Below are 27,668 nucleotides of genomic sequence, written 5' to 3' on the forward strand. Positions count from 1 at the left end.
TTTGAAATAAATACATGACATTATATTATATTCTTGTGTGCTTTGTTGTGATATTGAATCATCAAAGCGATAATATAGGATTTATTGGTCGACGTTATCATGAAACAAAAGGTGTTCAGATGATGATAAATATGAATAAATGTAGTGTTTCTTTGGCATGGTATAATAATGTTACACCACTTGTTCTGGAGGTCTGGTGTGGTGTCGGGTTTTTTTTAGGGTGGGGGGGGGGGGGGATTGTTGAAACACACAATTTATATGTACACACGCGCGCGCATGTCTTGTCTATACACATGCACACCAGTGCATGCACGCACGCACGCACGCACGCACATATCTGTCTATACACAATACACACACACACACACACACACACACGCACACACACACACACACACACACACACACAGAAGGACCAGGAATGAAGACTGCGCGGCAGAGAAGGTTTTGTGGAGCTCAGTTATTTTCAGGCACTAAAAAAAAAAAAAAAGTCCCACCATTTAAACACCACTTTAAAACTGTACGACAACCGTCCGTCGGCAAATCACAGACCTCCAGAACAGCAGATCTACAAGCTCACCGCGCGCCGCGGACGCAGCGCGCGGTGAGCTTGTGGATCGGGCCGTTTGAGGAGAGCGAGCGAGCGAGAGCACTCGCTCGGCCGGCCGGCCGTCGTGAGACGCAGTATAAATTAAGGCACCAACGAAGTTGATCTTCATCCAGTCTGCACGGCTCCTCCTCCTCCTCCTCCTCCTCCTCTTCTTCATCAAATCGCTCCTCCACCCCGCCTCTCCCCCCCCCCACCCCCCCCTCCCCCACCACCACCCCCCCCTCTCCTTTATGACTGGCTCCAGACTGTAAAGGAAGAGAGACAACAATTAGTCAATTAGTAGAAGGCATATTATAATAACATAAATGAGAAAAAGAGGCTGCGCATCAGCAAATGGCTTTCAGTGGAGTGGCAAACCCAAATCAAGTATACATAAAAAAAAGATAGGAATTCCAAAAATTCCAAAAAGGTAGCACATCCAAAAATTTAAACAAGCGGGGGGGACAAGGTATACTCGGCTATGCAGCCTTCATCAGAAGGTGTGCCAATACTTCTATTATTCTATTATGTCTATGTATATTTGTATGTGCCTTTTATTTTCATATGGTGCAAGATACCGGGGGTTGTGGCTCTTTCAGAGCGTGAACTCTGGGGGGAGGAGAGGGGGGGGGGGGGGGGAATGTTGTATAATATTTTCATGTGTGAAAAATTAATAAAAAATCTTTGATCAAAAAAAAAAGGTGTGTGCCAATAAAAATAAATGGAAATATAACATATTATTATATTCCTCTGTCTGATGTAAAAAACGCCTAAAATGTATATTTTTGTTATTATGGAAATCTTAAGAAACGGCATCGTTGAAAATGGGTTTTCCTTTTGCTTTGAGTTATTTTTGTTTCCCTTTATCTCCAACTATAGTGATTATTATTTTAAACATTAATATTGTGGGCGTAATAACCTTCGTCTTCAGCTCAAACCTTTTCAGTCAACTGTAATTTGTAACATTAATTCTGTTGTTCAACTGCATTGTTAGCCCATTCTGAACGAGAACCCATTTTGGCGTTGGCATCATCAGTGCTTTAGCTATTGAAAAATAAAAATGCGAAAAAACGAAGAACGACTGACATTTTTTAGAATCTGATCTTAGGTCAGAATGGGTTAATCAGACCAGTGTGTGTCCAGTGGAAACCTCGTATGAATGTGATCTCAGGTCAGAATGAAGCCTGTAATTCCTTGCACTGTAAATCACCCATCTTTCTAGATCCGTTTGGGCCCAGCTGAGCCCATTGGCTGGCCCAGACAACGAGGCAGGACTTAAACCCCCCCCCCCCCCCCCCCCCCCTTCTTCTCTGTTGGTTTTTATTTTGACTCGAGTGGGTGGGGGATCCCGATCATAGACTGTAACGGTAGCCACGCCCCTCAGAACAAACGCGATTTTATGGTCATTTTTTTAATTAATGGGACCATAATTTTCCAAAAAGAATATTATGACATTAGAAATGAGACTTTAAACTAGTGACTGGAAGCAGAAAGTATTCATGACCATGTTTATTAAGGTAATACAGTCTAGGTGAAGTTGGGCCCAAATACATGGACTTCTATGGGGCTATGGGTTTTTTTTGAGCCCAATGACAGCGCCATTATATGAACTTTCAGGAAATCCCGATTTCCTCAGTGGCTTCACAAAATATCTGTCTGACTGCCCCCCTGGTCACACGTTGAGCTGTGTTGCTCATTCATTCCACAGGGTGGCGCTACCCTCACGTTGAGCCGTGTTGCTCATTCCACGAACACCCGATCCGTACAATGTGTACCTCGTTGTAAAGGGGACTAATCAACGATTAAAACGATACAAAATACAATAAAATACCAATTGGTTTTTAGAGAAATAAAGAACCAATGTTAATAAGTTTCCGAACTTCTGTTGCCGAGTTTATTTATTTTTAAATGTCGTTGGATATAATGACAGGGTTTCCCACACATTTTTTTGAACAAATTATATCACCTCATTTCACAACAAAATTCAGTCAACATATTTCCAGGAATTTCACGAGCGTGGAAACCCCGTATCGACCAACTGGAGCAGAGCGTATCTCTGGCCGAGAGGAGGCGGGGTGCAACGGCGCCAGATTTTGCACGAGAAATAATCGTCCAGGTCTACGAAAAAAAAAACAGGCCCAGGAGAAAAACGACGGAGAAAAACAAAAGGGTTTTAAAACATGTTAAAAATAAATCGGCTATTTTGGAAATAGCAGCAGATCTACAAGCTCACGACAACAGGTCGCATGGCGGGGTCACGACGTGTCGTGAGCTTGTAGATCTGCTATTTTCAAAAAACATTGAGGGCAAAAACGAAATTAAAAAAAAAAAAAAAGTCTTCTAAATCATGACAACTTTCTGAAAAACCCTCATGTTTCTATGTCAGTGGTTCTCAAACTATTTCATGTCAAGGACCCCCAGAATTATATGTAATTGGCCGCCGACCCCCATCTGAAAATATGTAGTTCCAGGGACCCCCCCCCCCATGAAGCAAAGATTTGAGTTAAAAACGATCAAAGATTTGCTCCACATTCTCACGATATTTAAAAAAAAATAGCAGACCTACAAGCTCGGTGGCGCGCTATGAGCTTGTAGATCTGCTATTATTTCAACAGCTAAAGTACAACTTAATGCTTAAAACACCAAAAGGGGTTCCCGTCCGGAATGGTTTAAACAGCGTTCTATTTATTTATTTATTTTTATCCCACGATTTTGTAACCCATTTTTCACCCCTGTGTCAATCATCTACTGTGATCCTGGGCTCTACACACCCTCCACCAACCTAGTCCCCATATATGGGGGACAAGGGGAGACCAACCTAGTCCCCATATATGGGGGACAAGGGGAGACCAACCTAGTCCCCCTATATGGGGGACAAGGGGAGAGCAACGGACTTGAACTCATGCTTCCTTCATGCCTGAGTGTCCAAGTTGCTCCTTTACACCTGACAGAGGTGACAGCGCGTGGAAGGAACACGTTATTCCAACCAGTTCCTTTCCCCTCCATCAGGCGCCCCGGCTGGCCAGGGGGAGGCAGTTTAGTGACCAGGATTACTGCATGTTTTTGTGAGGGTACCTACCCTAGGGGACACGGGGAGAACATGCAAACTCCACACAGAAAGGCCCTTTCGCGAACCCCGCCTTCGCGTATGGGCACTGATGACGCGGAGGAGGAAACACGCCGCCAGCACCCACAGCGTTCTATTTAATGATAAACATTATAATGTTGGCTATGGATATAAAGTTGACACTATAGGGAACACATTCCCCGACCACGTTTTCTGGCTCCCGGTGTGATTTCCGATCATTGGAAAATGACGTGATCGATCTCGGCCCCCGATTTCAGATCAGGACAACCCCCTAGTCCTGATTGGTTAGATCAGGACAACCCCCTAGTCCTGATTGGTTACTTACTAATGATGATGATCAGGATGATGAGGATCACAGCGATCAGGATGGCCCACATCTGCAGAGGACACACACACACACACACACACACACACACACACACACACACACAAAGTTACCAAATGTACTCGTTCAATGGCCCTGGCCCTGGAAATGGCCCGTTCCATTCATACACATTACATCATTGCATTGCATTGCAATCCAATTCAAGTTTAGATATTGTATTAATTTTAGTATTATGGTTAAAACATTGTGATCTGTGACGCTGTGTTGTGGGGGGGAATTAAAAGACTTCAGTGCATTGTGCCTACACATGTTGCGACCTGCGGTCGCAACATGTGTAGGCACAATGCAAGGAATAAATGCATTCGCCATGTATCCGAAGGAAGTCTGATCCAATCACTTTTAGATTTCTCCAGTTTAATCCTGAGTTTAAGTTTTGTTGTGTTCAAGATCTGATTTTAGGCATGTTTAATTAAGCCTCCAGGAAAATCCGTGTTGAGGTTCTTAATCCACTGTTTTTCATTAAAACGTCTTTGTCCTAAAACTGTCCAGTTAGGATTGTGTTGAAGTCCAGCGCATTTTAGAGCTTCAATGCCGTGAGCCATGAAATGTTGCACCAATCTTGTGGTTGTCTTTTTGGCATTGTTAATATTGTATCTGTGTCATCCCAGCCTAGTACCTATTGTTTTACCCGTCTCTCCGACATATTGTAAACCACATTTTTCACATGTGATTAAATAAATGCAGTTGCTGGTTCTGGCTGTTATTTGTTGTTTAATCTCTAAGACGCGTTTTGTGGTTCTATTTTTTACTAATTGTTTGGGTTTGAAGTATTCTGGTCCCTGGCGTGCTGGTGTGTTGATTTCTTTTAGCTTGCTGTGTACTAGATAATCTTTAAGGTTTTTTATGAAAAACAAGCTCGGCAGATTGAAAGAGGATAATTCAAGCTTGGACTACAGCTGCAATGTTGGTGAGTTTAACGTTGTTTAAGACAAGCAGATCACAAACCAAACTGGATGAGTGGGGAGTCAATGGAGGGTATTGCAACTCTAGATTCATCACATTATTAAAAAAATCTAGAGTTGCAAATTGCGGCTAGACTAGCTATAGAAAGCCCGGCCTAGAGCTGTAAAACTGCATTAGTACTACTGGCTACATTCATTCAGCGACTAGTCTGTCTGCCTGCCTGCCTGCCTGCCTGTCTGTCTGTCTGTCTGCCTGCCTGCCTGCCTGCCTGTCTGTCTGTCTGTCTGTCTGTCTGTCTGTCTGTCTGTCTGTCTGCCTGCCTGTCTGTCTGTCTGTCTGTCTGTCTGCCTGCCTGCCTCTCTCTTAAAACAATTCAAACAAAATACCCAATTTTTTTGGTCGACCGAATTGTGCCGTGTACCTTGCAGTTCTTCCACCAGTACTTCCTCTTCAGCTTGGCGGCCCTGTGTGTGTGGTGTGTGTGTGCGTGCCCCTGTGTGTGTGTGTGGTGTGTGTGTGTGTGTGTGTGTGTGTGTGTGTGTGCGTACCTTGCAGTTCTTCCACCAGTACTTCCTCTTCAGCTTAGCGGCGCTGGTCTCAAACTGAGACGCTCCGGCCTGGAGCGCGTCGGCCCGGTCGTCCAACTCCGACAGCTTCTGGTCCCGCTCCAGAACCTTGTCCACGTTCACACGCATGATGTCCACCACCTACACACACACACACACACACACAGGGGCACGCACGCACACACACACACACACACACACACACACACACACACACACACACACACACACACACACACACACACACACACACACACACACACACACACACACACACACACACACACACAGGTTTGTAGTACAATACATCAACATTTTAGTACGACAATTTGCTCTCATCAGAAAACAGACACCTGATGGGTTGACCCATTCTGGGCGGGAACCCCTTTTTTGGTGTTTTAAGCATTATGTTAAACTATAGCTATTGGAAAAATGGCATATCTACAAGCTCATAGCGTAACTTGTAGGTCTGGGGGAGAGAGAGAGGAGAGAGAGAGGGGGAGAGAGACGCAGCAACGGTCATCATGAACGGGACTCGAACACGCAACGCGCTGTCAGGCCAGAGCCTCTATGTGGCCTGATGTGCCTGGACCGCTAGGCCAGCGGGCGCCCCGCGGTCAGAAGGTTTCTTACCTCGTCCACCTGGGCCTGTGTCTGCTGCAGGCGCCTGTTGCCTCCTGGGGCGGCCATGTTGGAGCCTTCTGGGAGTGGGGCGGACCTGGAGGGGAGAGGAGAGACATGTTAGAGCCTTCTGGAGGGGTGGGGCGGCCATGTTGGATCCTTCTGGAGGGGTGGGGCGGCCATGTTGGAGCCTTCTGGAGGGGTGGGGCGGCCATGTTGGAGCCTTTTGGAGAGGAGAGACATGTTAGAGCCTTCTGGAGGGGTGGGGCGGCCATGCTGGAGCCTTCTGGGACCTGGAGGGGAGAGGAGAGACATGTTGGAGCCTTCTGGAGGGGTGGGGCGGCCATGTTGGAGCCTTCTGGAGGGGTGGGGCGGCCATGTTGGAGCCTTCTGGAGGGGTGGGGCGGCCATGTCGGATCCTTCGGGGGGGCCATTTGGGGGTCTGTTACAAAGTTCCAAGAGGCACGCTCCCGAAGCGCGTGCATGAGCGCATCCCGCAGGCATGTAGCGGGAGTGCGCCCACCTTTTCATTTATTGATCAAACAACGTGAAGACAACAGACGGTGTTTTCTCCCATCGGAGTTTATACAATACGAACTCACCACGGACATTCCTGTTCCTGTTCTTTACTTTCCTTTTACCTGTGTGCGTCATTGAACAGTGGTGAGTTGTGTTACATGTTGCTGTGATTTATTCCCGAGTGTAACGTGCTTTCTGTCACTTATTTATGACCCGGTCAGTGCACTCATGCGCTGATCTGCAACACGGACATGACGCTGTTTAGGCTGTCTTCGTTTATTTCCTGATATTGCAGCCTAGTTTTACCTGTCTGGATTATTCCATAGCATTTACCTGGGTTGTGTATTGTTTACAGTTTGTTTGGAATGTATGTTTACCGTCTATATTATTCCCCTCTTTACATGAGCGAGTGCTCTGCATCCGCGATGCAATCATTGCCAATAATTGCCAGCTGCTACAGAGGCCGCCTCGCGGGCGCTCTAGTTTAGTAACTTAAATGTAACTATGGTTTATGTAGTGATGGCTTGGAATGAAACTCCTGTGTTTTGAACATTATTAATAACTGCTGTATGTTTAGCAATAACTGCTGTATGTGTAGTAAGTTATGAAGGTAACCACGGTGCTAAATGTGTATATTTTTGGTTAATTGTGTTTTATCTGATGTTAACCTGACTATTCATGTGTTAAACCCTTTAGTACAGTATACAGAGCTGATTTATACCTTTCTGGGTTTATCCTGCAGAAACCACACACCCACGCATAGAAATACCTGTGCAATACCTGTGCATCTGTATGCTGTCCGCTACCACCTTAACTCCCATTAAACCGTTGGACTCTGTATCTTGCCTCATCGTCCAGTGTTCTGACCGACACTCCAGAGCGAGTACAAACTGTTTCCCCAGCACCTATCCTTTCCCCTATACCTTTATTTCATTGTGGTCTTCGAGCCGGATAGCTGTGCTCACCCTGGGTTATAATGGAGTCTACCGGTCCTGAGACTGACGTCCCCGAACGGTCTGTTCGACCTAAACGTCTGACTCAACCCCCAAGCCACCTCACAGACTACGTTCTGGGACGCCTCAGACGTAAATCTGCACCCGATTTACATCATGTAGCACAGCATACAGATACGCCAGGAGAAGAAGGAGTAGAAGAGGAGTCCTCACCGGAAAGGAGGACGAACAATCTACTGAACTTATTCAACATGGCAGCATTAGTTGCAGCGAGCGGTCATGATGACTACCGTGACGACCTTGAAGAGGCCCAACTCAGCTCCAGGTCGACCAGGCAGTCTGATAACCGGCCACCAAGAACGGTGGAAGAACGGGTCAGTTTGCCGCCAAACCAGCAAGCAGCCTCTAACGAGAGGTATGCTCTATCGGCCCAAGCAACGGCCTATGCACCTGTGATCAACCAACCCCATATGTCGACCCATCAGGAGTCCAGCGCTGTACGTGCAAGACATGTGCCTGCCGACAGAGGCTACGATCCTGCCCCCTACGTGGGAGAATACCATGAGCCCAGCGCTGTACGTGCAAGACATGTGCCTGCCGACAGAGGCTACGATCCTGTCCCCTACGTGGGAGGATACCATGAGTCCAGCGCTGAACATCCAAGGCATGCACCTGACGATAGAGGCTACAATCCTGCCTCCTACGGGAGAGCACATCGGGAACCAGAGGGACCTGCAGATGCCATGATGAAACAAATGGAGAGGATGATGCGTGAGCTGCAGACAATGAAGAGCCTCATGACATCCCCCTCTACACATTCCCCATACCATGATCAGCAACAGCCACCTCAGGGCTATCCGGTTCAGGCTAACCTTGCTGCCGCGGGAACCTATCAGTACGGTTCTTATCCTGCACCGCAGCTGCCTGACCACCAAGGCTGGTCTGCTTACCCGCCGCCACCTAGAGCGACGGCCTCATATCCCTGGTCTACTTCACGTCCTCAGTCTCCTATGTATCCTCAGGCAACGCAGGCTCAATCAAGGCCTCCCACTCAGGCTTATGCCTCCATGCGTACCCCTGCTCAAGCCCATACACCTCGAGGCAATCCCCAGCTATTGCCATCATCGGGTCATGAGAGGAGCTACCGTGGACCAAAGCCAAGCATACCGTGTTTCGTCCATCGGGACCCTGGAGAATTCGCCCGACTCAAGATCGCCTTGGAGAATCTCTTGCCACCCGACGGTACCGAGCTCTTCAAGTATCAAATCCTTGTGGACCACCTGAAGCTGGAGGACGCATGCCTTATTGCCGACTCTTACCTGAATTCAGCTACTCCATACACTGATACTATGTGGGCGTTAACTGAGAAATACGGGCAACCTCACATGCTGGCCTTGAAGAAGATAACCCAAGTGATGGATTCCCCTGACATAAGGCGGGGAGACACCGCAGCTTTTGAGAAGTTCGCTCTGCAGATCCGTGCCCTGGTGGGCATACTACAGACCCTCGGCCCCGAGGGGGATATCGAACTAAGCTGCGGGTCACATGTGGCAAGGCTCCTGGGGAAACTACCTACTGAGCTGCGCGCAGCCTTCCGCAGACAGATGTTTCACAAACCCGGGAACATCTACACCCTCCTTGAGTTCTCCCAGTGGCTCCAGTATGAAGCCTGGTGCCAGGGCAATGAGGAGCAGCCTAATGACAAGAAGGAGAAGCCTGTCTCCCACAAGCAGGCACAACGGAAGGAGCCTTTTGCCCATCCTAGGACAGCGACCATCCTCCACGGCGCTGAAAACCCCTCGCAAGCCAATCCTGCTCCATCCGTCAAATCCTCTACTGGGGAGAAAGGCAAGAAGAACAAGCCTAAACCGTTCTGCCCCTACTGCGACGGTACAGAGCACTTCCTCAGTCAGTGCGATACCTTCAAGTCCTTCACAATGGAGCAGATCGCCAAATGGCTGAAGGATAACAAGCGATGCCATAGATGTGGTCGAGCACACTCTCCTGAGCAGTGCAACCTGAAGAAGCCGTGTAACATCTGTCAGGAGAAGCACCTTCAGATTCTGCACAACGTGAATGCGAAGGATAACCCGGTCATAGCCGCCCAGACGTCCTTGTATCTGGGCAGGCCAGCCGACTGCAGTCGTGTCTTCCTGAAGGTCATCAGAGTCCAGCTACATTCTGAGAACCGCACCTTAGACACGTATGCAGTCCTTGACGACGGCTCCGAACGCACTGTGCTTCTATCTACTGCCGCTGCCAAACTGGGTCTGCGGGGCACCCCTGAAGATTTGCCCTTGAGAACGGTCAGGCAGGACATCGAGGTTATCCATGGAGCCAACGTCTCCTTCAAGATCTCTCCAGTTTCTCACCCTCAACAGCTATACCACATTGAGGGTGCCTTTACCTCCGAGAACCTGAGCCTTGCGGACCATTCCTATCCCGTGTCTGCCCTACAAAGGAAGTACAAGCACCTGAGGGGTTTGCCCCTGGAGTCCTTTGACGGAGTCAGCCCTCTACTGCTCATTGGCAGCGATCAGACCCACCTAATCACACCAATTGAGCCAGTGCGCTGCGGACCACCAGGGGGACCTGCAGCCATCAAGACCAACCTCGGATGGACCCTGCAGGGCCCAGCCAGGGAACTGCCACAGTACTGCCAGTCACAGAACTGCCTCTTTACTTCCACCAACCCTGCTACAACAGAACTTCTCCGTAATGTTGAGCGACTCTGGCAGGTTGATACGCTACCTTTTCGTAATGAGAAGTTGGTGACACGGTCAAAGGAAGATCACGAGGCCATCGCTCTCCTGGAGAACAGAACGGTACGTGTCAACGTTGATGGTATCTACCGCTACGCCACGCCCATGCTCAGGAGGAAGACTGCACCCCACTTCCAAGCCTCTCCAGAAGCCGTAATGCCGAGTCTTAGGAGCACCGAGCGGCGGCTCATGAAGGACCCGGACAAGGCCACAGCCTACGAAGCTGAGATCAGCAAGCTTGAAGTCGCAGGCTCAGTCACCAAGCTGACCACTCCGGAGAGGGCGGACCAGGGGGAATCGTGGTTCATACCCCACCACATGGTGTCGCATAACCAGAAGAACCGCATCGTCTTCAATTGCTCTTATGTGTACAAAGGTCTGAACCTCAACGACGCTCTCCTCCCTGGACCTACCCTCGGTCCTTCTCTCCTGGGGGTGTTGCTACGCTTTCGTCAACACAGCGTAGCCATTAGCGGTGATATTAAGGGCATGTTTCATCAGGTCCGGCTCCTGCCCGAAGACAGGCCACTCCTAAGGTTTGTGTGGCGCGACCTCAAGAGAGACATGCCTCCTGACATCTACGAGTGGCAAGTGCTACCCTTCGGCACAACCTGCTCACCCTGCTGTGCCACCTTTGCCCTCCAGCGGCATGTTACTGACAACAGCAGCCCAGGTGAAGACGTCAGATTCTCCGTGGAAAGATGCTTCTACGTCGACAACTGCCTGCAGAGCCTACCCTCAGCAGAGGACGCCAGACAGTTGGTGGATAAGCTACGAGCTCTCCTCTCCTCTGGAGGGTTTGAGCTCAGACAGTGGACCAGCAACGTTCCCTCCGTGGTCAGTCACCTGCCCCAGGCAGCGCTCTCTAGCAATACAGAACTCTGGCTCTCCCAAGACCGTGTGGACATACAAGAGAGCACCCTTGGTCTGCAATGGCATTGCACTTCTGATGCCCTCGGCTACAAGCAGCGGACGGTGGACCACGGTCCACCTACCATGCGTAACGTATACCGCGTGCTGGCCAGCCAGTATGACCCTTTGGGTCTCCTCCTTCCCTTCACCACGAGGGCCAAGGTCCTTGTTCAGCGCCTTTGGGACAAGCCAAGAGAATGGGACGACCCGCTGCTTCCTGAGGAGCTCTTGGCAGCATGGAACACCTGGGTAACCGAACTCTCTTCCCTGCCCAAGATAAGCCTGCCTCGCTGCTATGTTCCTGCCCGGATGGATCATCCAGATGCAACCCATGATGTCCACATCTTTTGTGACGCCTCTGAGCAGGCCTATGGCTCGGTGGCTTACCTACGCACTGAAGACCGTGAAGGCAACATCAACTTGGCATTCCTGATGGCCAGGTCAAGGGTCGCACCACGGAAGCAACATTCCATTCCTAGGCTGGAACTCTGTGCCGCTCTCACTGGGGCCCAGCTAGCCAAGTTGCTGAAGATTGAGCTCACTCTGCCTATCCGAGAGACCATACTCTGGACTGACTCGACAACAGTGCTCACCTGGCTGCAGTCCGACTCCTGTCGGTTTAAGGTCTTTGTGGGGACCAGGATAGCTGAGATGCAGGAACTCACAGGCTCTGAACCCTGGAGATACGTCAACTCAGCTGCCAACCCTGCTGACGATCTAACCAGAGGGAAACCCTTGGTGGACCTGGCTGGACCCAATCGATGGAGTGATGGACCTCCCTTCCTGTTGCAGCCACCAGCCGAGTGGCCCAAGTCTCCGGTGAGTGAGTCAGTCAAGGATACCTCAGAGCTTCGCCGATCCCTGTTCTGTGGGTTGACCGCTATTCGTCCAGACCCAGCTGTGCCGGATCCAGAAAAGTACGACACATGGAAAGATTTGGTCAACGCCACGGCGGAGCAGCTCCACGGGGCGGCTGGCCAAGGGGCATCACCTTCCGCAGCCATGTACCAGCAGGCCGAAAGTCTCATCCTACAACGAGCTCAGATCGACTGCTTCCCTGATGACTACGCTCTACTGCGGGCAGGCAAGTCTGTGCCTACCACCAGTCGTCTTATCACCTTGTCCCCGGAGTTCGACACCGCCACTGGACTTATCAAAGTCGGAGGCAGGCTGCGCCGTGCAGAAGAGCTCGATCCTTCAGCAGCACATCCTGTCGTCCTGGATCCGCACCACCGTGTGGCTATGCTGCTGATCAGAGACTTTGACTGCCGACTACGTCATCCTGGGCCTGAGCGAGTCTTCGCTGAACTCAGGCGCTCCTTTTGGATTCTACGCGGACGCGAAGCCATCAGGAAACAACAACACTCCTGCCCAGAGTGCCAAAGATGGAGAGCTAAGCCTTCAGCTCCTTTCATGGCTGACTTGCCACCTGCCCGACTCCGCCTGTTCAAGCCACCTTTCCATTCCACCGGCATGGACTGCTTCGGGCCCTTCCAGGTTAAGGTAGGACGTCGGACAGAGAAGAGGTGGGGTCTCATTTTCAAATGTCTCACAACACGAGCCGTGCATCTGGAGCTCCTGACCTCCATCGACTCCGATGCCTTCCTCATGGCTCTCCGAAGGTTTACTGCTCGCCGTGGAACCCCGGCTGAGCTTTTTTCAGACCAGGGCACGAACTTCCGAGGGGCCGATAAGGAGTTGGCTACGGCCTTTGCGGATATGCACCCTGATTTGAAGGAGATCCTTGCCAAGAACCGGATTGAGTTCCATTTCAATCCACCAGCTTCCCCACACTTTGGAGGAGTGTGGGAACGTGAGATCCGCTCCGTTAAGTCTACACTCAGAGCCACGATCGGAGCGCAGACTGTCACAGAGGAGGTCCTCCGGACCGTCTTGATAGAGGTGGAAGGGATCCTGAATTCGAAGCCTTTAGGTTACGTCTCATCGGACATCTCTGACCTTGACCCTATCACCCCAAATCACCTTCTCATGGGGCGGCCTAGCAGTTCCCTACCTCCAGTGGTCTACCCGCAATCGGAGCTCCTGAGCCGTAAGCGCTGGAGGCAGAGTCAAGTCCTGATGGATCACTTCTGGTCTAGGTTTGTCAGGTACTACCTGCCAAGCCTGCAACCACGGCAGAAGTGGCAGAAGTCAGCGGATAACCTCGCAGTGGACACCGTCGTTATGATGGCAGACCCTCAACTGCCTCGTGCACTTTGGTCCATCGGCCGTGTCACCAAAGTGAACCCTGGCGCAGATGGAAGAGTCAGATCAGCGGAAGTGAAGATCGGAGATCGTGTCTACACTCGCCCGGTCGTCCGGCTCATCGTTCTCCCTGAACTTCCTAACGACAGCCCCTCGCCTGGCGATTCATCCCTGCCTGCTCCTTAGGGAGCACAATTGCTACTCAATTGTGGGGGCGGCTGTTACAAAGTTCCAAGAGGCACGCTCCCGAAGCGCGTGCATGAGCGCATCCCGCAGGCATGTAGCGGGAGTGCGCCCACCTTTTCATTTATTGATCAAACAACGTGAAGACAACAGACGGTGTTTTCTCCCATCGGAGTTTATACAATACGAACTCACCACGGACATTCCTGTTCCTGTTCTTTACTTTCCTTTTACCTGTGTGCGTCATTGAACAGTGGTGAGTTGTGTTACATGTTGCTGTGATTTATTCCCGAGTGTAACGTGCTTTCTGTCACTTATTTATGACCCGGTCAGTGCACTCATGCGCTGATCTGCAACACGGACATGACGCTGTTTAGGCTGTCTTCGTTTATTTCCTGATATTGCAGCCTAGTTTTACCTGTCTGGATTATTCCATAGCATTTACCTGGGTTGTGTATTGTTTACAGTTTGTTTGGAATGTATGTTTACCGTCTATATTATTCCCCTCTTTACATGAGCGAGTGCTCTGCATCCGCGATGCAATCATTGCCAATAATTGCCAGCTGCTACAGAGGCCGCCTCGCGGGCGCTCTAGTTTAGTAACTTAAATGTAACTATGGTTTATGTAGTGATGGCTTGGAATGAAACTCCTGTGTTTTGAACATTATTAATAACTGCTGTATGTTTAGCAATAACTGCTGTATGTGTAGTAAGTTATGAAGGTAACCACGGTGCTAAATGTGTATATTTTTGGTTAATTGTGTTTTATCTGATGTTAACCTGACTATTCATGTGTTAAACCCTTTAGTACAGTATACAGAGCTGATTTATACCTTTCTGGGTTTATCCTGCAGAAACCACACACCCACGCATAGAAATACCTGTGCAATACCTGTGCATCTGTATGCTGTCCGCTACCACCTTAACTCCCATTAAACCGTTGGACTCTGTATCTTGCCTCATCGTCCAGTGTTCTGACCGACACTCCAGAGCGAGTACAAACTGTTTCCCCAGCACCTATCCTTTCCCCTATACCTTTATTTCAGGGTCCTTGACATGAAATAGTTTGGGAACCAGTGAACTAAATCATGTTTGAAATATCAATAGCAGCTACAACTCTGACACCTGCTGGTCACAAGGTGTCTCTGCACCCGTCTCCTTCAGGTGGGGAGGATTTGGATGACACCAGTGTGTGACTGTGTGTGTGTGTGTGTGTGTGTGTGTGTGTGTGTGTGTGTGTGTGTGTGTGTGTGTGTGTGTGTGTGTGTGTGTTTGCGCTGTGTGAAAAAGAGTGAATACTTCTTTGTAGTTCAGTGTGTACTTAGAGCTGTGTTGACTCAGTCAGAACACACAGATGGCATTTCTGTCAGAGAGTCATAATTTAACACACACACACACACACACACACACACACACACACACACAGAGAGAGAGAGAGAGAGAGAGTCAAACTAAGATTCCTCCTTGTAAAGAACCACCAGTGAAAAGAATAATAATTGAACCTGTTTTACCCTCTTTCTCCTTTATTGGGCTTCTATTTTCATCCATGCTAAAAAAATAAACCTAATCCTTAAAACCCTTTTTTAATAGTTCAACTAGCCGATCTGTATCTACACATTGTGAGCTTGTAGATCGGCTATTTTAACTATTCAAAAATGTTATTCAAAATAGTAAAAATAAATAAATATGGGGATTATAATTGATATGGTGTTTAGCATGGATGATTGATGACGGGGCCAATAGTGTTTTGTATTTGTTGACGACATGAATTATTGTGTTATTTTTTTTAACCCATTTTGGTGCTTACATACATTAGGTTATAATTTAGCTATGGAAAAATGGCAGATCTACAAGCTCATAGCGCGCCAACTTGTAGGTCTGCTATTTTTGAAAAATCGTTAAAATGTGCCTCAAATCTTTCAGAAAATTGTCATGATTTAGACAACTTTTTTTTCTTTTCTTCAGGACATCAGACTAATTTAAAATATTGTGAAAAAATTAACCCATTTTGGGCGGGAACACCCTTTTGGTGTTTGCAGATCTACAAGCTCATAGCGTGCCGGTGCTACTATGAGCTTGTAGGTCTGTTATTTGTGAAAAATCGAAGAACGGCTGACACAGAAACATAAGCTTTTTCAGAAAACTGTCAGGATGTGTAAGACATTTTTAGAATCTGATCTCAGGTCAGAACGGGTGAACACTGCTGGTTCACAGCTTCTCTAAAATGCATCCAAGTGGACCGGCGCTGGTCTGGAGTCAACCTGGAAGTTACTCTGTCCGGTACAGTACTTTATTGACCCATTTAGGGGCTGACGTCGACAAAAAGGCTTCTGAAAGAATATATATTCAAAGATTTGTACCTCATTTTCACGATATTTCAAAAATAGCAGACCTACAAGCTCGTATAGCGCGCCACTCGGTGGTGCGCTACGAGCTTGTAGGTCTGCTATTTTTCAAAAGCTAAAGTATAACATAATGCTTAGTTAAAACAGCAAAAGGGGTTCCCACCCAAAAACATATTGTGAAAATGAGGCACAGATCTTTGAATATATATTCTTTCAGAAGCCTTTTTTTTTAAATGTATTATGCCTTAAGTAAGGCATACAGTGTTTAGCACTGGGCTAAATGCAACTTGTAGACTTTTGTACTGTTCTTTATGAACTTTTAAACCAATGACCTCTTCCTACAGGAAAGGATTCCAAATAAGCCAGCTGGCTTCTGCCCTTCCTTGCATTGTATTTATTTTTCCTTTGATATGTTATTGTCTATTTTTTTGTACTACGTGCTAAATAAATAAACCTAAACCTAATGTTGACCTGGCATTATTTTGAGTGCAAATTCTAATTCAGTAATTCTCAAACTTTTTTCGCGCAATGATGTGCATTATTTGACCAGAAGAGAGAAGGTTTGTGTAAAGTACAAGTAAGTACAAATCAATCAAAAATGATTTAAAAAAAAACTAAAATGTAATATGTATACGCGAAAACAAAATTACCTCAGTGCTAGTGCTAGGATCCTGAATCTTGACAGTTTTCTGAAAACCCTATGTTTCTGTGTCAGTGGTTCTCACAGGGTTAAAACCCTATGTTTCTGTGTCAGTGGTTCTCACAGGGTTAAAACCCTATATGTTTCTATGTCAGTGGTTCTCACAGGGTTAAAACCCTATGTTTCTATGTCAGTGGTTCTCACAGGGTTAAAACCATATGTTTCTATGTCAGTGGTTCTCACAGGGTTAAAAACTTAAAACCCTATGTTTCTGTCAGTGGTTCTCAAACTATTTCATGTAAAGGACCCCCAAAATATGTTGTTCCAGGGACCCCCATCTCAAAATATGTTGTTCCAGGGACCCCCATCTCAAAATATGTTGTTCCAGGGACCCCCCCCCATGTCAAAATATGTTGTTCCAGGGACCAGGGATTCATTACCTCAGTGCTAGGATCCTGTAGTATTAAATTCATTACCTCAGTGCTAGGAAAACATGACCAATGACAAAAAACTCCCATATCTGCTGGGCGAAGTACAACAATGTGCAAACACAGCAGCAAGATTTGTGAGTTGCTGTGATGGGAGAAGGATATCAAATGGAACACAACCACCCTAAAGACTAATAATTGTGTATATTCCTGCACTATACCTGCATCGAGTGATCTTGGTACACAGAAGTTGATCTATTGAAGATTCTGACCTTCAAATGTACATCATTTTTGTTTTGATTGTATTGCTGTATATTGTTGTATTGTTCTTTCTGCTTTGGCAACGTAAACGTATGTTTTCTCATGCCAATAAAGCCCTTTGAATTGAATTGAATTGCTAGGATGCTGTAGTATTAAATGCATTACCTCAGTGCTAGGATCCTATAGTATTAAATGCATTACCTCAGTGCTAGGATCCTGTAGTATCAAATGCATTACCTCAGTGCTAGGATCCTGTAGTATTAAATGCATTACCTCAGTGCTAGGATCCTGTAGTATTCCGTTTTGGAGCAGCAGTAGTTTGCGCGGTAGTTTCCGTTTAATTTCAACCCTGACTCTAGGACTCAGTAACAGCTCTATAGTCTCAACGGGTCACACAGATTGACCGGAGGTGACGTTGACTAAAACCTTCTGCCTTCTAGACTTTCTGCTTCGTATGGAGGAGGAGGAGGGGGTGGGGGGAGCAGGGGGGGGGTCCTGCTTCCTATGGGCTTATTTGGAGGAGGGGGGTGTGGGGGGTTTATTCAGTGATGCCAGAGTCTGTGAGAGAAGTAAGCATCCAGGTCTAGAAAAACAAGCCCAAAAAGAAAATCGACTATCCACACTTTTCCTGGTCTGTGTGTGCTCCAGTTCCTGTTGATTTCATTGGATATCATTGGTCATCTGACCAGTTTCATTGGCTTTCATTGGATCAAATCGACAGGAACTGGAGCACACACAGCCCAGGAAAAGTGTGGATAGGCTACACACCTACATGACTCCAGAACTTTGAACCTAAATATTATGTACACATCGGCTATTTGAAATGAGCAGATCTACAAGCTCACCACGCGACACGTTGTGAGCCTGTGTGGCTTGTGTGGATCGGGCTATTTTACAAAGAGGGCGTAGTAAAATAAAATAAAATAAAATAAAAGGGCTTCTAAATCCTAACATTTTTCTGAAAAACCTGCATGTTTCTATGTGTCAGTTGGTGCTCAACCTTTTTCATGTCAAGGACCCCCAGAATTATCTCTATTGGGCCACGGACCCCCCATCTCAAAATATGTAGTTCCAGGGACCCCCCCCCCCAACAAGCCAATATTTTAGTTAAAAATGTTCGCTCTGAAATACATATATTCAAAGATTTGCGCCACATTTTAACAATTCTTCAGATAAAATAAAATGATAACATAATGCTTAAAACACCAAAAAGACATAATATTTACTCAGTTTTGGTACAAAGCACAAACTACACTTTTTTTTTAAACAAGCCCCAAAGAAACACACGCTGGCCTCCCGGGATAAAAGGAAGCCCAAAGTTACCTGTAACAGGCGGACAAACATGGCAACAGGATAAAAGGACGCCCAAAGTTACCTGTAACAGGCGGACAAACATGGCAACAGGATAAAAGGACGCCCAAAGTTACCTGTAACAGGCGGACAAACATGGCAACAGGATAAAAGGAAGCCCAAAGTTACCTGTAACAGGCGGACAAACATGGCAACAGGATAAAAGGACGCCCAAAGTTACCTGTAACAGGCGGACAAACATGGCAACAGCGCTGGCCTTAATAAGCATTTGAACAGAACGTGTTCTTTTGTCATTGAAGTTGAGTTTGGACTGCGGAGGTCAGGAGGTGGTGTGTGTGTGTGTGTGTGTGTGTGTGTGTGTGTGTGTGTGTGTGTGTGTGTGTGTGTGTGTGTGTGACTGTGTGTGTGTGTGTGTGTGTGTGTGTGTGTGTGTGTGTGTGTGTGTGTGTGTGTGTGACTGTGTGTGTGTGTGTGTGTGTGTGTGTGTGTGTGCGTGCGTGACTGTGTGTGTGTGTGTGTGTGTGTGCGTGCGTGACTGTGTGTGTGTGTGTGTGTGTGTGCGAGGCCAGGAGGATGCAGGTCATAAAGAGCAGACTTCCTTCCATTGTCTCAGTAAACCTCCTGCCGCTCCGTGAAGACTCCTCCATGTTTATCAATACTCTGACACGTCTAAGGTTCTTAAAGTGTGACCCGGGGAGAGGGGGGAGGGGGGGAGGGGGGACACTCCAGGGGGTCCGTGAGGAGGGTGGGCTTCCCCAGCTAAATTTAACACCATTTAGACCTATACGTTCGATTATACGAAATGTCTATTTTTTTCGGGGCTCTTTGGGCAAAGATCACAGTTCTTGTATTAAGCTTGTAGACCGGTTCTTATCCCTTTAACAGGTTCTTATCCCTTTAACAGGTTCTTATCCCTTTAACCCATTCTGACCTGAGATCAGATTCATACGAGGTTTCCACTGGACACACACTGGTCTGATTAACCCCATTCTGACCTGAGATCAGATTCATACGAGGTTTCCACTGGACACACACTGGTCTGATTAACCCCATTCTGACCTGAGATCAGATTCTAAAAATATCAGTCGTTCTTCGATTTTTCAAAAATAGCAGACCTACAAGCTCGTAGCGCGCCACTCGGTGGCGCGCTATGAGCTTGTAGATCTGCTATTTTTCAATAGCTAAAGCATAACATGATGCCAACACCGAAATGGGTTCCCGTTCAGAATGGGTTAACACAGGTTCTTATCCCCTTTGGACTGAGGCCGATCTGATAAACCTCATGTTTCTACATCAAGGACCCCCAGTTACAATTATCTGTAATTGGCCGCCGACCCCCATCTGAAAACATGTTGTTCCAGGGACCGAGTGCCGCGCTACGAGCTTTGTAGATCTGCTATTTTTTTCAACAGCTAAAGTGTGACATAATGCTTTAAAAACACAGAAAGGGGCTCCCGTCCTGAATGGGTTCCCCAAGGTAGGAATCCCCCCTTTTTTAGACCCAAGAACTGATCCTACAAATAATGTCATAAATCATGACGGTTTTCAGAAGAAAAAAAAACTACGATTCTACTGTATATACATATATATATATATATATATATATGTATATGTCAGTGGTTCTCATGACTATTTCATGTCAGGGACCACCAGACTGATATGTATGTGGGGCGCGGACCCCCTTCTGAAAATATGTAGTTCCAGGGACCCCCCCCCCCCTCCCCCAGAAGCAAAGATTTGAGTTAAAACGTTCGCTCTGAAAGAGTATACTGAATGCAACGGGAGCAAGTCTGACCCAACAAACACTGCAGCAAATCAGAAAACAGCAGATCTACAAGCATAAATGACAAGTGTCATTTATGCCCCCCCACCACCCCCCTCCTCTCCCCTCTCCCCCACAAGCAAAGACACGAGTTAAAAATGTCCTTTGATAGAATAAAACCGGTATTCAAAGATTTGAGCCTACATTTTCACGATATATAAAAATAAAATAAAAATAATAGCAGACCTACAAGCTCATAGGGTGGTGGCACTCGGTGCCGCGCTATGAGCTTGTAGATCTGCTATTTTTTCCAACAGCAAAAAGTACAACATAATGCTTTTTAACCCATTCTGAACGGGAACCCCTTTTGGTGTTAGCATTATGTTATGCTTTAGCTATTGAAAAATAGCAGATCTACAAGCTCATAGCGCGCCACCGAGTGGCGCGCTACGAGCTTGTAGGTCTGCTATTTTTTTTAAATCGAAGAAGGACTGACATTTTTAGAATCTGATCTCAGGTCAGAATGGGTCCATCAGACCAGTGTGTGTTCAGTGGAAACCTCGTATGAATCTGATCTCATGTCAGAATGGGTTAAACACCAAAAGGCCTCTGAATAGGTCACAGTCCTTGTTCATTCCCGTTGCAGCGGAGAACAAATCCTCGTCCTTTGGAGGGCTAACTCTGCTTTGACAGAGAAACAGAGCTCAGAGAGAGAGAGAGAACATTAAAATCATCCGTTATTATTAATATTACTTCTAGATCATTCCCTCGTCCGTCAGGCTCGGATTAAAACCCCACAGTGAAGCGATTAAGCAAATCTAAAGTGGAATGCCTGCGAAATGCCCCTTTAAACCTCCCTTGTTCTCTGATTGAATACACTAATACAGTCTGTCTTCAACAAGACGGCCATCAGAGGATCTGTGATGCTGGGAGTCTGTATCGTAGCAGCTACTGTACTGCTACTGTACTGTATCATAGCAGCTACTGTGTCATATACTGTATCATAGCAGCTACTGTGTCATATACACGTACTGTATCATAGCAGCTACTGTGTCATATACACGTACTGTATCATAGCAGCTACTGTGTCATATACACGTACTGTATCATAGCAGCTACTGTGTCATATACACGTACTGTATCATAGCAGCTACTGTGTCATATACACGTACTGTATCATAGCAGCTACTGTGTCATACTATACTGTGTCATACTGTATCATAGCAGCTACTGTGTCATACTATACTGTGTCATACTGTATCATAGCAGTGAATCAAATCTCTCTTTTAGCTGCCAGTGAATCAAATCTCTCTTTTAGCTGCCAGTGAATCAAATCTCTCTTTTAGCTGCTAGTGAATCAAATCTCTTCTTTTAGCTGCTAGTGAATCAAATCTCTCTTTTAGCTGCCAGTGAATCAAATCTCTCTTTTAGCTGCCAGTGAATCAAATCTCTCTTTTAGCTGCCAGTGAATCAAATCTCTCTTTTAGCTGCTAGTGAATCAAATCTCTTCTTTTAGCTGCCAGTGAATCAAATCTCTCTTTTAGCTGCCAGTGAATCAAATCTCTCTTTTAGCTGCTAGTGAATCAAATCTCTCTTTTAGCTGCTAGTGAATCAAATCTCTCTTTTAGCTGCTAGTGAATTAAATCTCTTCTTTTAGCTGCCAGTGAATCAAATCTCTCTTTTAGCTGCCAGTGAATCAAATCTCTCTTTTAGCTGCCAGTGAATCAAATCTCTTCTTTTAGCTGCCAGTGAATTAAATGCGTCTCTTCTCTTCCCAGTGCCTTTAAGTCCTACTAACTGCAGCTATGCTGAGTTGATTCAAGTGAAGTCACGGGGGAAAATATAATGTAATTATAACATCATTTCATTCATCAACCATTACTGATTGTTCCTTGTTGTGTGTGTGTGTGTGTGTGTGTGTGTGTGTGTGTATAGGATTGATGCTGACATGAAATGACCTTATCTTAACCCATTCTGGGCGGGAACCCCTTTTGGTGTTTTAAGCATTATGTTATACTTTAGCTATTGAAAAATAGCAGATCTACAAGCTCGTAGCGCGGCACTCGGTGCCGCGCTACGATCTTGTAGATCTGCTATTTTTGAAAAATTGTGAAAATGTGCCTCAAATCTTTTTAATATATATTGTATTATTGTTACAGAGTGGACGTTTTTAACTCAAATCTTTGCTTCTGGAGTGTCCCTGGAAGGAACAACATATTTTTGGGGTTCCTTGACATGAAATATTGAGCCCCGCTGATACAGAAACATCCTTATGTTTCTGTATCAGCGGGTGTTGTTTTCTCTTCTTTTTTAAATTTCGAAGTCAGGCCTAAAATTAAGGTCTCTGTGTCTGATGTCATCACTTTTCATGAGCATGCTGCCATTCACTCGTGAGTGACCAAATATAAATGTACAAGTTTAAGTTTCACCAAATAAATCTACAAGTTTCACCAAATAAATCTACAAGTTTCACCAAATAAATCTACGTTGACACATTACGCCCGAGAGAGACTTAAAAAAACACTGAGAACTGGAGAGAGCAGTGGTGGCTCTCACACCGTTTAACTTCATGGACCCTCAGAACTCAGAGACGTACAAATGGAACCAAATGGACCCTGCCTTGTTGTACACAGTGAGCACTGAGCAGTGGGTTCTATAGTAATCATTGCTATAGTGTTTGTTCAGTAACAAACTCTCTCTTTAAACACATTTAGACCCGAGGCCCATTTTTCTTTTTAAAAGGCTTTTTGACAGTTTTCTGAAAAACCTGTTTCTATGTCAGTGGTTTTATCAACCTTTCCATTCGGCCCCCCATCTGAAAATACGTTGTTGGAGGGAGGGACCCCCCCCAGAAGCAAGTATATTTGGTATTATGGAGAGCCCCATAACTAATGGAACCAAATGGACCCCTCACTTGTTATTGTTGTACACAGTGACTGTAGCCAGCCAGAGGGGGTTCATTTGGTTCATAGACCTTCAAGAACCACTAAAATATTTGAGTTACCAACTCAATTAGATAATGTAGAATAATAGTGTATATATATATATATATATATTTCGACATATTACGCCCGAGAGAGACTTAAAAAAACAGCCTGTTTGTTAACTCGAGGCTTTCTCTAAACTCAGGAAATACAAACGGACCTGGAGTTGCATTAATTTTCAATCTATTCTAGACCCAATCTCTTCACCAAAAACAACAGATCTACAAGCCCTTCAGTAACCACTGACTGCACTAAAATATTTGAGTTACCAACTCAATTAGATAATGTATAATAATTGAATATATATATATATATATATATATATATATATATTTATAACGTTTGCCTGATATCTCTGCTAATGGTACCAACATAAATACAGCATGGAACTGTGGACAGAATCTTATCAAACGATTAAACACTATTCTTTAGTTTTGGGTCTGTGAGGCTAAATGTCAAAATGTCAGGGACTGAATTATTTTCGCTCCTATGCCACCAAAACGTGGAACGCCCTACCAACAGTCATTAAGACATGTGAATCCCTCGACTCCTTCAAAACCGCTCTCAAAGGGCACCTATACGGACGGCTGCAATTCCAAACTGGGCCCCGTAAAATCTGAATCCCCCTCTGCGCCACACCCACCCCTTTTCCCCCTCACTGTATACGTTTATTTTCCTTTTTTTTTTACCTCCTTTATGGCTATATAGAAGTGTATATTTGTACAATTGTTATGATGAATTGAGCAAGGTGGACCCTCTTGTAAACAAGTGTAATGCTTTATTGGGTCGTCCACTCACAGTTAACAGTCTTTGTATTGAGTTTGTGCTTGTATACTGTAATTCTGCAAACTGTTAATAAATATTGAGGGGGTTCCAGGTGGTCCGGGGACCACCAGGGGTCCTTGAGGGGGTTCCAGGTTGTCCCCATGCAGCTAAATGATGGAGAGTTGGTAACCAAATGGACCCTTAATTAGATATTTTATTCTTGAGAGTGTAAAATTAAAATTTTACACTCTCAGTTAATTTATTGTTAAACATCTGCATTACTTAATTTACAAGAAGAGTCTACACACAATTAGAGAATGTAGAATTGATTGATTGAAATATGTATTAACAGTTTGCAGAATTACAGTATACATGTATCAAGTCAAGTACAACTCAATACAAAGACTGTTAACTGTGAGTGGACGACCCAATTAAGCATTACACTTGTTTACAACAGGGTCCACCATGTTCAATTCATCAAAACATTCAGAGACGTACAAATAGACACTTCTATTTAGCCAAAGAACAGAACAGGAATTCATCATAAAGGAGGTAAAAAGGGGGGGGGGGGAAATGACGTTGACAATTATTGACACGACACACACTGCCTATTTAGAAAATACAAACTAAAGTTGCAACCCCTGGTTTAAAGTGGGGTCCAGGGACCCCATGGGGTCCTTGGGGGGGTTCCAGGGGGTCCCCAGCTAAGTGATCATTATCCCATTCTGACCGGGCACCCATTTTGGTGTTAGCATCATGTTATGCTTTAGCTATTGAAAAATAGCAGATCTACAAGCTCATATCGCGCCACCGAGTGGCGCGATACGAGCTTGTAGGTCTGCTATTTTTGAAAAATTCGAAGAACGACTGACATTTTTAGAATCTGATCTCAGGTCAGAATGGGTTCATCAGACCAGTGTGTGTCCCGTGGAAACCTCGTATGAATCTGATCTCAGGTCAGAATGGGTTATAGGAACCAAATGGACCCTTGTGGGTCTGTAACCCAGAGTGTGTGTATACAAATGGAACCAAAATGCACCCTAAATTAACAGTGGTTTTACAATATAAATTGGGGGTCCCAGAGATATTAGAAATGACATTAAATGGGGGGGGGGTCCGTAGAACTAATGCAGGTCAAACTGGGGGTCCTTGAAATTAAACGGGTTGAGAATCACTGCTAGAGCCGTAAAAACCTTCTCTCATGGGGGTCCCTGGCATATGTTTTCTAACGGGGGGTCCGCGGGGCTAATTAGTGTCAATTTGGGGGTCCTTGACATGAAAACGTTTGATATGAATAACAATGTGAGACAACATTTTTAAAAGGAAGGGGAAAAAGGTTCCATTTGTGTACAATCAAAATATGTTTCTTCTGCGGTGTCATTAAAATTAACGTCGACAATGTATTGACATGTGATGACAGACTGTCTATCTAGAAAATACAAACATGGCACTTTGTTTCCAAAAGATTTAAAACAATAAATAAACACTTCGTTTCCAAAAGATTTAAAACAATAACTAAACACTTTGTTTCCAACTGGTTTAAAACAACAAATAAACACTTTGTTTCCAACTGGTTAAAAACAACAAATAAACACTTTGTTTCCAACTGGTTAAAAACAACAAATAAACATTGAAATGAAAAGAGTTAAAAAACATCCTCATCCTACTAGAGATGGAACATATGACTGTGTGACCGGATGTGCAACGACGTCAGGCCTTCATTTAGCTGCTTATCGTCAATCATTCCGTTTTACAGATTAAATATTAATGATTTAAACGTCATTCCTTCAACCAGCGGAGTTACAGAACACTTATCTAACTCTCATCACTGTAATAAACCACTATAAAAGCAGATCAAACCCAGAGATTTCAGCTTTTTAAAACTCCTCCACTTGTTGAATGACAAACTTTTGGGGCGTTGTTGATACTTTTCCTGTTATTACAGTTATGTATTAAACTGTTGCCTGGACGTGACGACATACTGTATGATGTAATACTTTATGTCTAGTTAATAGTTAGTTAGGTAGTTAGTGGTTATATAAGTGTTAATTAGAGACGTGGCTGAACTTACATGTTTTGATAGAAGGAGTTCTTGCGACGCTGCTTCTCTGGAGCTCTGGAAGCTAATGCTGCTAATGCTAACGGGGGGTTGCCAGGTCTGTGAACTGAAAACAAAAAAGCCCTTCTTACAGACTGTGGTTATCAAACTTTTTCATGTCAAGACAAGGACCCCCCAAATAGATGTATACTTTAGCCTGCGGACCCCCCATTTGAAAGGATATGCTATCAGTGATGTTCAACCATTCTCATTTCAAGGACCCCCCAGTTTGACATGCATTAATTACAATAATTAGGCTACGGACCCCCATTTAATTGCATTTCTGGGCAACCCACTTACTTTATATTGTAAGATCAATGTCAATTTAACTCTGAGAGTGCACAAATGGAACCAAATGGACCCATTTGGTTCCATTTGTGCACTCTCTGAGTTAGAGATCCATTAAAAGTACAATTTGGTTCCTTAAACTTATATCATTTAGCTGGGGACCCCCCGGAACTCCCTCAAGGACCCCTGGGGGTCCCCGGACCCCACTTTGGGAACCACTGTCATATTCCATCAGCTATTTGAAAATAGAAGCCTGTGTACAAGCTTGTAGATCTGCAGAAACATATTTTAATGTTTTTAAACATGCGGACAAAATACATTCTTAATCATTTAGGGGTCCTTGACATGAAAATGTACTTTTTTAAATATATATAAGGGAGCATATACAGACCGCCACAATTAATGTAACTGTTTTTAGAACGTTTTGAAATTTGTCTTGGCTTTTTATGTGTAAACCTATGTAATGTAGTATATCTTTTGTGATGTTTTTTCTATATGATATTTTATTACTCGACGACACTGAAAATGTTGATTACTAGTCAGTGTAATTTAGAGAATAAACTAAACTTGAGTGAATGTATGTATGCACACAACAATGGGTGAAAGTCAGTTAACAGCCACTGCACACACACACACACACACACACACACACACACACACACACACACACACACACACACACACACACACACGCGCAGAACAATATTTAAAGAAGAACAAGCCCAGAGTCGCTTATAATAAGCAGACATGGCAAGACTGGAGTCAGGCCGTAACAGCTCCGAGCTGACAGCCATCTGAGAACCCATCGGAAAAACATGAAGGGAAAACAGCGCCCTCTATTGAAAACATTAAGGGAAAACAGCGCCCTCTACTCCACACAGTAACACTGTTATGTTGATTCTCAAACTTCATATTTGGGATATGTTTTGTTGTGTCAAGGAGGTTCTCCCATTAAGAGAAGATTTATGTTAGAGAATGAATTTCAATTTTTTTATTAAAAATAATAAAATACAAAAAAATAGCAAGCTTGCTCTGTGAGCCTGCAGATCTTTTTTTTTGCTGAGGACCCCCCCTGGAACCCCCCCAAAGGACCCCCTGGA

The 27,668-nt window shown here is 45.4% G+C and overlaps 2 protein-coding genes across 2 annotated transcripts in view; one reads left to right on the plus strand and one right to left on the minus strand.

Moving 5' to 3' along the window:
- ctsz (cathepsin Z) overlaps positions 1 to 27,668 on the plus strand; it is a 471,668-nt gene that overhangs the window by 91,334 nt on the left and 352,666 nt on the right. The window lies entirely within an intron of this gene.
- vamp3 (vesicle-associated membrane protein 3 (cellubrevin)) lies at positions 804 to 26,330 on the minus strand. The gene is made up of 5 exons (XM_080792602.1): positions 26,254 to 26,330; positions 6,165 to 6,249; positions 5,514 to 5,672; positions 4,003 to 4,054; positions 804 to 855 (listed from the first exon to the last, which is right to left on the minus strand). Coding segments are annotated over exons 1-5 (315 nt in total). The 5' UTR covers positions 26,256 to 26,330; the 3' UTR covers positions 804 to 838.

The sequence above is a fragment of the Protomyctophum bolini genome (genome assembly GCF_963924005.1).
Source record: "Protomyctophum bolini genome assembly, chromosome: 20".
Classification (NCBI taxonomy): Eukaryota; Metazoa; Chordata; class Actinopteri; order Myctophiformes; family Myctophidae; genus Protomyctophum; species Protomyctophum bolini.

What these genes read in the sequence shown, in the direction of transcription:
- vamp3 (XM_080792602.1), bottom strand. An exon ending in CACAGGCCCAGGTGGACGAG is followed by an intron (nt 5,673 to 6,164) that starts GTAAGAAACCTT and finishes GTGTGTGTGTAG; the next exon opens with GTGGTGGACATCATGCGTGT. An exon ending in ACTGGTGGAAGAACTGCAAG is followed by an intron (nt 4,055 to 5,513) that starts GTACGCACACAC and finishes TGTCCTCTGCAG; the next exon opens with ATGTGGGCCATCCTGATCGC.